Raw genomic sequence first — 15,568 nt, 5'->3', positions numbered from 1 at the left:
TCTGGCATGGTTATTGTCTCAAGTTTACTTCCACACCTCACAACATTTCCACCTCGCAACCACAGACAAAACAGCAGTTGCTCAAGGAAGAAGTACAAGCTCTCCTGAAAAACAGGTGCTATAGAACCTGTTCCACTCCACCACCAGGGCACAAGGGTCTATTCACTATACTTCCTTATTCCCAAAAAGGATGGGGTCCCTCAGACCAATCTTGGACCTCAGACCTCTAAACCTATAACTTTTCTCAGAGTACTTTCACATGGTCACTCTTCAAGATATCATACCACTGCTACAACAAGGCGACTTCATGGGTGCTCTCGACCTCAAGGGCCCCTACCTTCTTATTCCTATTCACCTGGTACATTGCCAATATCTAAGGTTCATAATAAATGGTCACTATTTCCAATTCAAAGTGCTCCCCTTTAGGGTCACTACCGTGCCCAGGGTCTATAAAAATGTTTCGAGGTGAGAGCCGCTCACCTAAGCAGGCAAAGCATACGTCTTTCTATATCTGGACAATTGGCTTGTCAAGAGCACAACTCTTCAAGCCCCCCCTCCCCCCCCCCCCCCCCCCTCCCCCCCCAGGCCAACATAAACTTACTTCATCAACTAGGCTTTAAAATCCACTCCTTAAAGTCTCACCTCCAACCCCTTCAAATGCAACTTTACCTAGGGGCGGTTCTCCATTTACAAATACGTATAGCTTACCAGAGTACTGCCACGATGCAAGCTTTCGAGGCACTTGTTGCCCTATTTCAACCAGTTCACAAGTAACATTGAGGACGTGACGACTCCATGTATAGCCATAGTACCTCATGCCAGACTCAACATGTGTCCGTTCAGGAATGCTGATCACACCAATGGACTAAAGCGGAGGGTCCGTTAGATCTAGTGTTGATCAGCCGCCAAGCTTGCCACACACTGCAGTGGTGGGACACCAACAACCTGTCAAAGGGACTGCTTTTTCCAGACCCAGTTCCGCAGAGAACAGTAACAGAGGCCTCCTTTACAGGATGAGGAGTGCATTCTCAACATCTCGCTGTCCAGGGCCACTGGAAACAGTCAGATCTCCACATAAAGCAACTGGAGGTGCTATCTGTTCACCTAGTGTTGCAAACTTTCCTTCCTCACCTAATTGACAAGGTAGTCCTCCTCAAGACCGACAACATGACAGCAATGTACTATCTCAAAAGCAGGGGGTGCCAAGTCCCCTCAACTTTCCAATTGGCTCAGGCCATTTGGCAGTAGGCTCTCCAATACAATGTTCACCTGTTTGTGGTGTATCTCCCTGAAGTGGACGACTTTGCGAATCTTCTCAGCAGTAGACGGTAACTAGTCCACGAGTGGGAACACCAGCCACAAGTCCTCCTCCAATACTGGCAGCGTTGGGCAAGACTACAAATAGACCTATTTGCCACTGCAGAAAAGGCAAAATGCCCAAACCTAACCTCCAGGTGCCCACACCTACAGGCCAAGGGCGATGCACTATGGAGGATTCGGTCCGTGTTATTTGTTTATTCTTTTCCACCGCTCCCACTGCTTCAATTTCTGGTTCGCAAGCTTCAGTAGACCTCTCTCACCCTCATCCGCGTCGCTTCGTCATGTGTGCAACAACCATGGCTCAACACACTCCTAGAACTCTCCGTAGTTCCCCACAAAGCACTACAGGACAGGCAGGACCTTCTCACGCAGAACCACGGCGCAATCAGACACCCAATCATTCAACCTTGCAGTGTGGCTCCTGGAGTCTTACCATTTGGCTCCCTCAATCTCCCTCAGATCTGTATGGATGTTCGTCAAGAGGTAGGCAGGCCTACTATTCGGACCTGTTGTGCTGCCAAATAGAAAAGATTTGTTCACTATGGTCAGTCCAAACGCACTGATCCCTTAGCAGCTAAAATACAGGACATTGTCTGCTACTAATTTCATTTACATAGCTCGGGTTTCGCTTTTACATCTATAAATCTGCACCCGACATCAGCGGCTGCCGATCTGCAAAATGGGCAACAAACTTCCTTATTCAGGATTCCAGCTGTCAAAGCCTTCCTGGAAGGTCTTAAGAATCATTCCTCATAGGGTGCCACCAGATCACACGTACATTCTCAATATTACATTGACAAAAATATTGGGCGCTCCGTTTGAACCCCTCCACTCCTGCCCGCTCCAGTTCTTATCCTGGAAGGTAACATTCCTAATTTCATCACTTCACTCAGATGTGTCTGAACTTCAGGCATTAACTTTAGAAGAAACTCTCTTCAAAATATGTAATGATCAGGTTGTACTTTGCTCCACCCCAAATTTCTTCCTAAGGTGGTCTCACAATTACATGTTAATCTATTGAACTGCCGGTCTTTTTTCCCCGGCCCAACTCAGTTGCAGAAAGGGTTCTCCATAACTTAGACGTGCAAAGATCTCTCGTACATTATATTGACCAGAACAAATCATTTAGAAAGACAAACGATTTGTCGCCTTTTCAAAACCTCACTAAGGAAGGGCCATTTGTAAATCTGGCATTGCACGATGGATTGCTAAGTGCTTCCTAATATGCTGAAGAAAAATGACCTTACCGATTCCTCCTAGAGTTCACTCCGCTTGCAAAGAGCTTCAATGGCCTACCTATAGCTGACCTACTTAAAGCAGCTATATGGTCTACCCCCATACGTTTACAAAACATTAGGTGGTAGATGTACTGGCCGCCCAGCAAGCTACGGACACCATTTCAAACAAGTGTAACTCCCACAGGTTATCCACCGCTTATGGAGGACTGCTTTACCGTCTATGCTAAGCATCCGTGTCTACAGCCACACGTGCCTTGAACGGAGAATGTTACTCACCCAGAAAGCATCTGATTGTGGCATGTAGTGCTGTAGGTTCACTTGCACCCACCCTCCTCCCCGGACACATGGGCACCAGTCCTTGTTAGTTCTTTTTACAATTGCTTCACAAAACTCCTTTTGCGTGGCCACCTCCTTAAACACCACTTTACTTCACGTTCTATCCTCACCCGTCATGCAGAACAATCTAACCATGAAGTTGATGCCAACGCGCATTCCCAGCAACAGGAGTCGCACTACCTCGCGACTTGAAAGACTTCAAAGAAAAACCACTTGCACTCTCCCGAGCCCAACACTAGAGCATGTGAATCTACAGCACTGCATGCCGCAGACAGTACTCGGCAGTAACATTTTCCATTCTCACAATTCTATATTGATATTACTTAGTTTGAAGTTTCTTATTTATTTAATAATTTTTTTAAACCATATTTGAGTTCATATACAAGTGTATACATATTTTGTTTATAATTTTGCCTCGTACTTCATTTTTTAAACGATTTTCAGAGATAAATAACAATATTTGTCAGTATTTTTTTTAATATGAAAAACAAATCTCAATGCTGTGGCTGAGAGATTCTTGATGCGGTTAATCATGGTTACCAGACCCATCGCCGAGAGACCGGGGAGGTAAAACCTGGGACAGAGTCTCCTGAGGAAGCTGTCGCAAGGCATGGCGCCGCACGAGTTAATATTACAATACACGCATAGAATGAGCGAGGGACGCATTGTCTATGGCTTCATATAGCACTACAATGGGCATTCCAGTGTGAAGCTACCAAATGTAGAAATATAATAGTTGATTGTTTTCCACGGAACACAACATAAATCTGGAAAAACGCAGATAAAATGAGCAAAAAAAAATATGGATTAATAGAGATGGAAATCTAAAAATGAACACAATAGACTTATTTATAATTTTGTAGTAATGCACCTTTATCTTCGTAATAAGGACCATCCTAATTCTCTCAAACATACACAATCAGTAACATTGTAAATACGATAAAGTACTTTAATGTAAATCTGTTGGACATGCTGCCCATCCAATTGCTCAATAAAACCTCAGTCTGACAAATATAAAGCAAACACAAAGCAATGCCAGTTGCTTTTAATTTATCGAAATGAATACTTTAACATTAGTATATCTTAATAACTAAACACTGCCCTCTGTCCCTAATGGACCCGAATAAATTTAAACCTAAAATTGTATCACTTAATTTGACATATATATTTTTATATAAAATTGTAACAAATTTATGTAAAATGCATTAATACGTATATGAAATTACATTTAGAAATATTTTAAACCTCAATATTGTTAGAAAGTTACATTTGTCATAATTGTTTTGTCTATTTTTGTCACAATATTTTGACTGCAATATTATGGTCAAGCGCTATTTTGGGGCCATCCCGTTCCAAAGTCTGTCACTTGAGTCTCAACGATTTCGATTGGTTTTCAGCTGGTTACGGTGCGCTACCTGGGAAGTCTGTCATGGCTTCTTTAGCTGTATCGATAGCTTTAACTCTGTTGATGTCTACCATACATAGAACAGCTGTAGTTACAGGGAGTGCAATATGCGGTTTATTAGCATTGTTTAGTTTTGGGAGGTGCAGTGGCTCACAAGTGGTGAAGCCTCGAGTGAGTCATGGCTACCCTTCCCTGCCCTGTACAATTGTAATAAATAGCATCTTACATTCTGCACATTTGCATCTATGGTTTTTGCATATGCCAAACCAAGATGCAGGAGGCTACATTTGTGCATTAAAATGCATCCTCACTATCGTCGTTTCCGCGTGTACAGTACTTGTAACCTCCAACCTGGTCCTCATGTCCTCCCCACTCTGCTTTGGAGATGACCTGGAGTTTGGCATTTTCACTGCTTTAAATACATTTGTGAATGTGCATTTATTTGGTCAGTTTTAGATGTTCCATGTATATTTTCATAAATATATATGGATATCTTATACTGTACCTGTGTCACACCTGGAGGCGGATTCCTTCTTCGCTGTTGACTAGCACCACAAGGTTCTAGTCGTCTGCTATGCAAGAAGTAAGCATCCAGAACTGGCACCTGGAAGGGTTCACGTATGAGAAGAAAAGATCTGCAGGACCTCGGTCATAGTGTTTCCAATCGCAGTAAAATCCTGTTGTTGTGCTAATAGTAGGGCTCGGAGCGTGCCGTGGTAGTGAGTGACGAGCGTGCAGGAAGGATGAGCTCTTCCACTCATGGAGTCCTATTAGGGGATCGGGTGAATGAGAGCGAGTGGTCAGTCTAAATGTTTAAGACATCTACACAGAGTTGTGCACTAACCATGTTTTTATTTTCCTTTCTATCCCACTATATCCTTTCTATTCTGCATTCCTTCCCCCGACACCCTCCATTGTTTCCCCTCTGTCTTCTATTCCTCATTTCCACCTCACCCCTGATCTTCTCTCTTCTCCATTTTATCGACTCACTGTTCCTCTGTCCTTTCACTTCCCCATTCTTCATCCCTGCTCCTATCTCCCATTCTCCGACTCTATTTTTACTTTCTCATCACCCTTTTCTCATGCACTGGTTAACTGATGTTCTGTGCTTGCCTTTTGCCATTGCATTTGCTTTCTTCTTTTTTACATCTTACATTTATCCTACGTTCCTTCCTACCGTACTGTGCATTGTTGACTCTTATTCTGGCATTCCTTTACACCTATTGCCTAACTAACCTTCAATCCACTCCAATCTCTCTCTCCTTCTTCCCCTGCTGCAGTTGTGACAGAGAGTACTTTGACAGAATCCACTATCCGGCGTCCCTGCGCACTGTCTTCCCATGCGGGACCCTCTGGACTCAGGCTTGCACCTTGCACACAGTCCTGTTACAGACGTACGAGGATCGGAGAACAGCTGATCCAGATGCTTTGCGAGCACCGGCCCTAGACTGCGGATCAAGCCTCGGATGGACTTTTCTTATTTATGCTTCGAGGTTTTCTTTCCTGGGTGACAGGTCGGGTTGAAGAGGCAATCCGTGTTGTCGTGAATGGACAGCAAGAGATTCTTTCTTCCATGGAGCTCCAGAACCTTCAGAGGAAAGATGTCTAAACTGTTTGGGCTATCAGGGCTGCCCCCTTTTTAGTTTATTTTGCATAAAGTTCAGATTATACCTCAGAAGTGACAAATGGGGCAGGTAGGACCCGTGCAGGTACGGCCCTTCCTAGCCACTGCTGGTTGCCTGGAGCAAGTTGTAATGTCAGGAGAAATGAACTGCTTCCGATCCTTTTCTGTAATATTAAGAGGCATTTTCCACCAACTAAACATCTCCACACTCCCCTCTACAGCTGCCAAGTAAAGGTGCCAGGGTGTTAAGACTTCATCCTGCAGCTAACTCCGCAATAGAAACTAGATCCGAGCTGCACTTCATCTGACAGTCCTGCATCTGCGGGACTTTCCTCAACAGCCTTTGCAAGGAAGAGTTGGGGGTAGCACTGAGGTGGGTTGGGTGGGGGGGGGGGGTGTCAGTGTGTTTTCTGCATTCAGTGCTGACATGAGATTAAAGAAGCATTAACTGTGGACTTTTCATTTGACACCGGAGAGCTGGAACTTTCCCCTGTAAGTCGTTCGACAGTAGTTCATGCATTTCTTCCAGGACTGTTGTGTAATCATCCTTTGGGGAATTTTCAGGACAATTGTTTGATCATGGCATGAGTGTGGCTGGTTGCGTCCAGGCGTATGTTTTTAAGATATTTGACTGATCACGCTCTAAAGTGTCTTGAACACTGGGTTGGTAGTGTCCCACCAGTCGTATCCTAAACACTGGTTTGGCCCTGCTGCATCATTTGTATCTAGGACACTAGGTTCCTTCTGGTCTGTGGGTCATGTCAGAGATATGCATTTGGTTGTCCTCCCTAAGCTGTATTAGGGGCATTGGTTGGCTTTAGTCAGTAGCGTCTGTCGGAAGCATTGGATCTGTTTACGGTCCGTAGGCTGTATTCTAGAGTCTTGTTGGGGTGTGATCTGTTGGCTGCATTGGAGTTCTTTGGGTGATGTGGGGATCTGCTTGCCATTGGTAAGTAATGGTCTGTTTACACTGTGTGGGGCAGCCAGATGTTTGGGGTTTTGCAAGTTCTCTCCACACATTGGGCTTCTTACTGTCTGTAGGACACAGTACATAGCTGGTTGTATCCTGTTGCCCATGTGAGCCATGGTCTGTAATTAGACTTGTAGTCCTTGTCCAGATGAATGACTGATTGAGGTCCACAGTGGCTGTGTTGGAAATGCCTCTTGCTAGACGCCTTCTCTTGCTAGCCTCCTTCTCTCGCAACATTCCATTGGAAGCCAGACTCCACATGTGGTGGGCAGCCTGCAGCCGTGAAGGGTCTGAGGTAAGCTGCTAAATGTTTAATCATTGTGTGGGAACTTTAGTTTGAAGAACCGTGTCCCTCTTTACAGTTAAAGCGAAGATCCCACTGGTATGAACCCCTGACAGGAACATCTTACCCCACCTTTTGCAAACCTGAAACGTTTGTGTTTGGTACAAGTGACTACCTTAAAGTCTTACTCTTTGTTTTTGACATCAGAAGATGGCGTTGGTATCTTTCATTGATCTGTTTTAAAGCTTTTCATTTCCTTCCCTCCTGCTTAGTCTTTGAATACACCTTGTTGGGACCATACACATTTTGTTGTCTGTGGCCTCCGCAATAAGCTTCTGGAGATCCAGACGTTCTTGCATGCTGTGCTTTGCCCCTTAGTGTTAAGCTACCTTTGATCTCCAGTGGCCTGGTGATGTATGTCCCTTATCAATCAGCAAACCCCAAAAGCTCCCTTCTCTCACTCCCTCAGGGACTTTCTAATCATGATTTGACATTTTCGAAAGTTCTAGTTTTAATTTTTGACTCTGATCCGCTGCTGCTTGTCCTTTCCCTTCCAAATGCATACGGCCCTGTGTGAAGTCCATCGTGCTGGGCCCTTTCCAATACCGTTTGCTCTTCCCTGCTGTGTTGTGCCTCTGCTTGGTCAACTGTTGCCTTGACACTGCTGACTCCCAGCTGTAGCCTTTCTTTTCCTTTAGCTTCTTGGTGAGCTCTTTTGATTTCCTGGAGTATCCTGGTACCTTGGCACGTAGTGAACACTGCCAACCCATTGTTTGGATTTTTGACCTTGAAGTTCTGCTTCTAGCAGGCAATCTTGTCCTTTCACTCTGTACTGCTCATATTCATGAAACGCATCCTCCGTCCTGGTTCTGTCTCAAAACGTTGAGCTGTTTTAATTAACTGGTTAATTTTTCATTAATTTTTGGGAAGGTTGGTGGAAAGATCGTATGAGTTTCTTTGACACTTAGGTGAAATGATATATGAAAGTCCTCTCGTAGTAAAAAGTTGAATTAAGTGTCACCTGGAAGAGTTCCTCCGGCTCGTCATCTCTTAAAAACAAACCTTGATTGAATGAATGGTGAAGGCCTCCTCTCCTGCTTGGGCGCATGGAATATTACCCGAACAACCTTTTATGTGTTTATTGGAAGATCCAGAGGAGCAGCACAGTGCAGATCGAGTGACTTGTACCTGGGGGATTGCGTTGGTGTCGGATATCAGTCCATCTGTACCTTACAGGTGGTTATTGAACAATCCGTGTAGGACATTATGTTCGGAGGAGCTGGGTCAGACCGCAGAAGGCATAGAGCTCATTTCTTTTGGGGGAATGTGGTTGAATGACACATGGAAGGCCTCTTGTCCTGGTTCTTTATATCTGGGAAACGTAGTCTTTAGCTTCCCAAGTTCCTCTGGAAGCTCTGAATCCTCTCGGAGTCTGTGGTGCTGATCTTCAGAGGCTCGGCCTCTTTTCCCCACTTGTATTTCACATTGTAATTAAAGACTTGCCCCTTTCCCTTGTAATTTACTTTGTTCCAACACTTTGTTAAAAAAAGTTGCCTTTTTCTCAAGAGTAGAAAATAAAATAGAGAAGTGTTTTTTGAATCTGCTTTGTGGTTTTACTTTGCGAGCTTCTACCGTTCTGTGTGAGCCGTGGGGAGGGATGTGCTGCTGTGACCTGCATTGAATGAGGGAAGTGCAGCTATTGGTGTTTTAGATCCCATGATGGACACTTACTGCCACTTGGTGTCAAGGTTGTAATATTGCACCTTGTTTTCTTTGAATTCTTAATTGGTTTTCATGAATTTTGATTTGTGATTTAATCCCTTTAAACCAAAATACACAGGGACACAGATTCCACCTTATTTTTTGACACAATAGTACTTGAACCCGCTTGCTTACACTGCTTCAAAAAACCCACTAAAACCTGTGGTAAGGGTTTTTTCTGATGGGAAAGGTTATATTTTCCTGTCCGAATGCCTTCACTTCTTTGCCGTGTCCTTCCTGTGGAAATAAAAGGCCCAGACAGATTCTCAGTGTCTGTATTATCTGCAGTCCAGAAGATCCTATTCCTGCAGTTACTGTCGGAAACATTTGCAGACAAACTCTGAAGCACTGGTAGGAGTTGAGGCTGCATGGAACTCCTGGGGGAGAAACACAGCAGAAAACTGCAGCTGGATCATCAAGGGATCATAGGTACGGTCATTCCATCAGGGCACCCTTCTGCTCGAAAGACTGCTTCGGGGGCAGATCCAAGGCAAAGAGGCATCAGAGCAAGAGGTGTTGCTACTGATAGTCAAGAACCATGACCCTGAGGATTCGTAACCTACCCGCCTGGTCACAGTCTACAGGTACGCCACCCAAGATGCCTTTCAGGCACCATTCGATGTCAAAATATTCCCTACCGTAGTCGACCTAACGCACATCTATCTATTTCACCGTCCATGCCAAAACCACTGCTGTCTAAAAAATCCTGATTTCACCATGGTGGTTTGAAGACCTGTGGAAAGAGTGCCTGGCACGCCAGACGAGTGTTCCCAAATGTATTCATCTTCTCGGATTACTCTGAAATACTCATCTCGAATACTCACATCACAGAGGAGTTTGACATCACCCTGATTTTCACCAGGTCCATCAAATAGGGCTCACTTATCTCCTAGGCTCCCTCCAAAGTAATCACTGTTACAACCTGCTTCTGCTCCCATAAGACCTCTGAGAGATTGAGAACTGGATGTCTGAGAACATTGAGAGTGAGATCGAGTTCTAGTTTTAGAAGGTCCAGTAGGAGATCTCGCAGGAGGTCATGCTCTCGCTCTGTGTTCTCGACAACCTTCTCCCATACACGTTTCAGGGACTGTTCTCGGACTCTGACAGGCACCTTCAGTAAGTCTCACTGGGTGATGACCGTACAACTTAAATGACATATTAGGAAGAGGAACATCAAAACTTAAAATCTCCATTTGTACTACTTAACTTGCATCGGAAAACCTCTTCAAGACCTCTACTACCGCTAAGACCTGGTCTGCCTGAACCTGCTATGCAGCTATCTGAAAGAAACAGTTATAGATTCCTTACCTTAGAATTACCCCCAGACGTCAAACTGGATCCAGAAAGTTTTAACGTCAGCAGTACCCCTGCGTGTCGGAAGGTGGCGTCGGTCGACTCCGCGTTCGGCGTCGTGGTCGCCGGGATGACGTTGCGGTAGTTACATAGACGCTGCCCTCACGCGCTGACGTCCGTTCTTTCTTTTTCTGCGCCAGCAAGCACAGATCCGGAGAGTGCGGTACCTCCAGTCACTTTGACTGACTTTTTCTCGACTTTTGTCGACTTTGTTTTTTGAGTCCATAGATTCCTGGTGCACGAGGGATGCCTGTAACCAACTGATGTTGGTGATGGATCTGCCCCATATGTGCCTCTACTGCTTGGAGGGCGACCACAACCCCAAGTCGTGCTCCGACTGCTGGGCCATGAACCCGAAGTCTTTGTGGGAGTGGTCCCGAAAGCTACTCGAGGCCCGGCAGTAGGCTCTGTGCCACTCGAGGTCCTGGTCACATAGGAGGTCGAGGTACCGTTCGCGGAGCCACCACCAATCTTAATCCAAGCACTAGAAGAAATCTCTTTGACTTCTCCCCGTTCGTCGGCTGACGCAACGAGGGATGCAGATGGTGCCCCTCCTGCAGTCCCGCGTGCGGAGCCTGAAGGGTCGGCTCCAACCAGGATGAAGACATACCGCATGGACAACGTACTGTAAGTAGTCGCTAGCCCGCCCGACTCCCAAGACAACCGAAAAAGAAGGCTCCGGACCAACCCGTGCCCTCGAGCCCTGGCCGGCACAGACACCACGCTTCTAACGTCCCGCCTTCTGGCTCTGCACCGAAGCCTACCAAAAAGTCTTGTGGCTCCGAAAAGCCGCATTCCAAGTCGGGCACCGAGCCAAGGCCTTCGGGGTCGAAGACAAAGTCCGACTTAGACCATCACCATTCAGCACCGAAAACCACTTGGGATCCGAAAATAACCCCGAAACCTTTGGCACCGAAACAGGCTTAAAAGCCAAAGTCACCTAAAAGCATAGTTTCGGTGATCCGCTTGAAAAATCGGACCCAAAACAGAAAATGTTGGTCGTACATCCAAAAACTGGACACATTACCGCTAAGGTGACTCTAACGAGCGGGGCAAATACAGAAGAGGAATCTAATATTCCATTGAAGAGAGATATTGGAACAAACCCTGTAAGAAACTGGCTCTATACATACTGCACCAAAATGAGGTCTAGTGTGTATAGTCCAAGTGACCCCAGAGGTGGTAGAGGTTAAAGTTAGATAGAACCTTACTCTCTAATACTGGTAGCTTGGTTGAGCAGTAAGGCAGTATCAGAGGACAGTGTAAAGCATTTGTTGCACACACTCAGTCAGCAAATTAATTCACACACTCAAGAACTGAACTCCAGGCCAATTGTGTTTGTATAAAAAATATACTGTTTATTTTTAGAACCAAGCAAGCCTGGTACAGGTAAGCATTAAATACTTTTCCGTAATAAGTTACTGGATATAGACCAGTTTGAAATTGCGATAGAAATTGTACTTTGATTTACAGGGGAGCAGTAGTATGCAGCACTTAGCAAATACAGTACATTGCAATAAATCGGCTTTTTTAGTAAATTGCAGGTAAGTTACTTTTTACGTTACTTTTCTAACTCAGTGCTGGATACCTAGATTCAGCACTGGGACATTTCCTAGAACCAGGTAAGTAATTACGTTTTGGTTATTCGCATGATTTTTAAAGAATATTTACAGTTTTCAAAACTACTCACTTTGAAACTTGTGGAGCCGTACATTGAAATGAATGGGCTTCTACAATAAATTGCAGGTAAGCTACTTGTTACGTTACTCTTCTGATTCCGTGCTGGATACTTAGATTCAGCACTGAGACATTTCCTGCAAACAGGTGAGTAAACACGTTTTGGTTATTTGTGCGATTTTTAAGGAATATTTTTAACCATTCAGTTGCTTCACCAGCTGAATGCTTAGCCAGTCAGTGGAACCAGTCTCCCGGTCTATTAACCGATCTAGTGTTGGTAAGCTTCCGTACTCGTCGCTCTCTGCAGTGGTGGAACACCCAAAATTTGTCAAAGGATGGCCATTTGTTGACCCGGTTCTGCAGACAGTCTTGACAGCGGACGCGTCCCTGACTGGCTGGGGAGCTCATCTTCAACAACACACAGTGCAAGGGCTGTGGCGCCACCAGCAAAAGTTGCTCCACATCAGTCATTCAGAGCTGATGGCAATCTTTCTAGCTCTCAAAGCCTTTCAAGATCTGTCTGGCAAAGCTGTCTTGGTTCGCACTGACATGACAGCAATGTATTACATACAGAAACAGGGTAGTACACACTCTCCAACTGTCCCACTTAGCCCTAAAATCTGGAAGTGGGCCATTCACCACAACATCTACCTCCTAGCGGAACACCTCCCATGAGTCAACCAGATTGCGGACCTTCCCAGCAGGCGAAGCATCAAATACACGAATGGTAACTTCACCCTGAAGTTCTCCTCCCATACTTCCAAGCTTGGGGAGTCCCTCACATAGATCTGTTTGCAACACCCAAAAACGCAAAATACTAAAGCTTCGCCCCCAGGTACCCACACCCGTTATCCAAAGGCAATCTATGGATGTACTGGTCAGGGATTTTTGCTTCCCTTTTTCCGCCTCCCACTAATTCAATCAGTGGTTCAGGCAAACATCTCTCAAACTAATCCTAGTAGCTCCTACATGGGCACGGCAACCCTGGTTCACAACCCTGTTGGAGCTCTCCCTCGTACCGCATCAAAAATTACATTTAACTCAGTCTCCTCACACAGAGCCATGGAGAAATCAAACACCCCGATCCCAAACAGCTCAACCTTGCGAGCTGGCTCCTGAAGTCAGTTTGGTTATCTGAACCTTCCACCAGACTGTATGAACATTATTAGGGAGGCCAGAAAGCCTACCACAAGGGCTTGCTATGCATTTAAATGGAAGCGATTTGTTATCTATTGCAATAACCATCACATCAACCCTCTTGATACTTCCATACAAAACATTCTCTTCCAGGGGATCCTCATCAATAGTCATAAGCATTAGAATATTCCCGCCCATGTGCGGGATCCCGGAAACAGTATATTATATGTGCCCCACATATATATATCCATACATATATACCTATATGTATACACAAGCAATTGCAGCCCATAAACCCTAGAGCTGAACCATGCTGTAAGTATTTTCCACTACACATAAGAAAATAGCATTATAAACATGAGAAACAACATTATAACTTGTTTGGAAACTGTTTTAATGCTTAGAAAACAGCAGAAATTCTTAGAAAACACTGAAAGCATAGGAAGCTCCCAGGCTGCATTGCAAATACCCAGTCTAAAAAGACTGAAAAGCTAACTCATAGCTGCATAGCAAAAAACTGACACCGTGCCTTTAAGGCACACCTGACCCCCACCTTCCCATCATGCCTCAGGGGTGGCAGTTAGGTCAGTTGTTCTTTCCGGCTCCTTCTGGAAGGATCCTGGCAACAGAGCTCCACTTTTTTCTGAGTTTGTCAGAAAATATTGTCTGTTTTTCAACTGTTTTTTCCCTTACTTCGACGTTTTACATCTAAGTCAGTAAGTGGCTGCCTTTTTTAGGCATTTTTGGGCATTTTTTCCAACTTAAAATGCCTTCTCTTTTCGATCCTTGCCCTGCTTGTGGCAAGAAGAAGGCCAGGACTGACTCTCATAGGGTCTGTATCCTGTGTCTACCGGAGGATCATGATTCCAAGACATGTACTCACTGCCAGAGCCTGTCCAAAAGAACTTTGAAGGACAGAGAGCTTATTCGCATTTATGGCCTGGCACAACCATCCAGAGGCCGATCTCCGGTGAGGAAGGGCTCCAAGAGGCCTAGAGATTCATCTAGAAGCAAGTCCTCTCATCCTTCCGTCTCAGCGTCGGGCTCGGCGCTGAGAAAAGATGTTCCGGTAGGTCGTGTTTCCAAAAAGAGACTTTCGACAGCGGGCTCGCCGTCGAGAGCAGGTACGTCGTCGAAGTCCAGACCGCCATCGTCAACTCGGCGACGATCGGCATCGAGATCTAGAGCCTCTCCGCCGTCATCAACCCGGAGACGTTCGGCGTCGAGAGACACCACCCCTCCGCCGTCGTCAACCCGGCGACAATCGGCGTCGAGGAGCAGGGAACCTCCGCCGTCGTCAACCAGGCGACGATCGGCGTCGAGGAGCAGAGAACCTCCGCCGTCGCCAACCCAGCGGCGATCGGCGTAGAGGAGCAGGGAACCTCCGCCGTCGACATCTCGGCGTCGAGGAGCATGGACCTTCCGCCGTCGTCAACCAGGCGACGACTGGCGTCGAGGAGTGTCACCCCTCCGTCGTCGAGGGCACGATCCCCTCCGTCGTCGAGGCTCCATCGGCGTTCGACGTCGAGACAGCAGGATCCTCCGCCGTCGTCATCCAAGTGGCGTTCGGCGTCGAGGTTGGCATCTGCGCCGACGTCGAGAGTGGCAGCATCTCCGCCGGCGTCCCCGAGGTGTTCGGCGTCGAGGGAGAGAGGGCCTCCGTCGTCGGCTTCACATCGCCGTTCGACGTCGAGGCGGCATCCTTCGCCCACTGAGCATGGCCGCCGGTCCACACCGAGGCGTCGTTCGACGTCTGGAGAAGAGTCCCGGCGAGAAAGGAGATGACGCCACGGATCGACGTCAAGACCGCGCTCGACATCGAGACAGGCCTCGGACAGGTCGGTGGTCCTGGTGACAGTCGGCGTTTCGCCATTCCTCCTCTCACTCAGGGGCATCTCCACGACCGGCAATTCCGCTCGTGATCATCGCCGGAAGCGGAGGACTCCATCATCGTCCTCTTCCTCTTCCTCCTCCTCCAGGTCCTCCATCAGGGACTATTCACCCACGCTATCGGGCAGCCCAGTGTCCAGGGTCTCGCCCATTGACGACATCAACACCTACCAGGAGGTGTTGCAGCGGGGAGCGCAGAAGCTGGGGATTGAGATGTCTGTCCCCCAAGTCACCACGTCGGTGATTTTTGAAACACTTACCAGAAGTCTGCCTCTCGTCCACTGCTGCCTTTGGTCCCAGGAATCATGGAACCAGTCATGGACACCTTTCTCACCCCGGCGACCGTCAAAGCGGTTCCGGCTCGTATCCTCAAAAAATACAAGCCAGCTACCTCTGACCCCGTCTTTGTGAAGATGGACCCGCCTGCGGACTCAGTCATAGTGGCAGCTGCAAGAAAGGGTCAGACGGCGTCGGCCTCCTCTTCCGTTCCTCCAGATAAGGAGAGCAGAACCCAGGACTCCTGGGGACGCAGGGCCTGCTCTTCCGCGGCGGCGTCCCTCAAAATCTCCAGCGC

At 46.7% G+C, this 15,568-nt stretch overlaps 1 protein-coding gene across 4 annotated transcripts in view; it reads left to right on the top strand.

The window, feature by feature from the left end:
• Nucleotides 1-8,775, top strand: part of KDM5C (lysine demethylase 5C) — a 601,345-nt gene extending 592,570 nt beyond the window's left edge. For all 4 annotated transcript variants that reach the window (XM_085629900.1, XM_085629899.1, XM_085629902.1 and 1 more), the window contains one exon: nt 5,580-8,775. In XM_085629900.1, the coding sequence (XP_085486026.1) occupies nt 5,580-5,585 (6 nt within the window). In that variant the 3' untranslated portion in view covers nt 5,586-8,775. The remainder of the gene's footprint in view (nt 1-5,579) is intronic.
• Nucleotides 8,776-15,568: the final 6,793 nt, after the last annotated feature.

Source organism: Triturus cristatus, chromosome 10 (genome assembly GCF_964204655.1).
Source record: "Triturus cristatus chromosome 10, aTriCri1.1, whole genome shotgun sequence".
Classification (NCBI taxonomy): Eukaryota; Metazoa; Chordata; class Amphibia; order Caudata; family Salamandridae; genus Triturus; species Triturus cristatus.
This window is presented reverse-complemented; position numbering and strand designations above follow the sequence as displayed.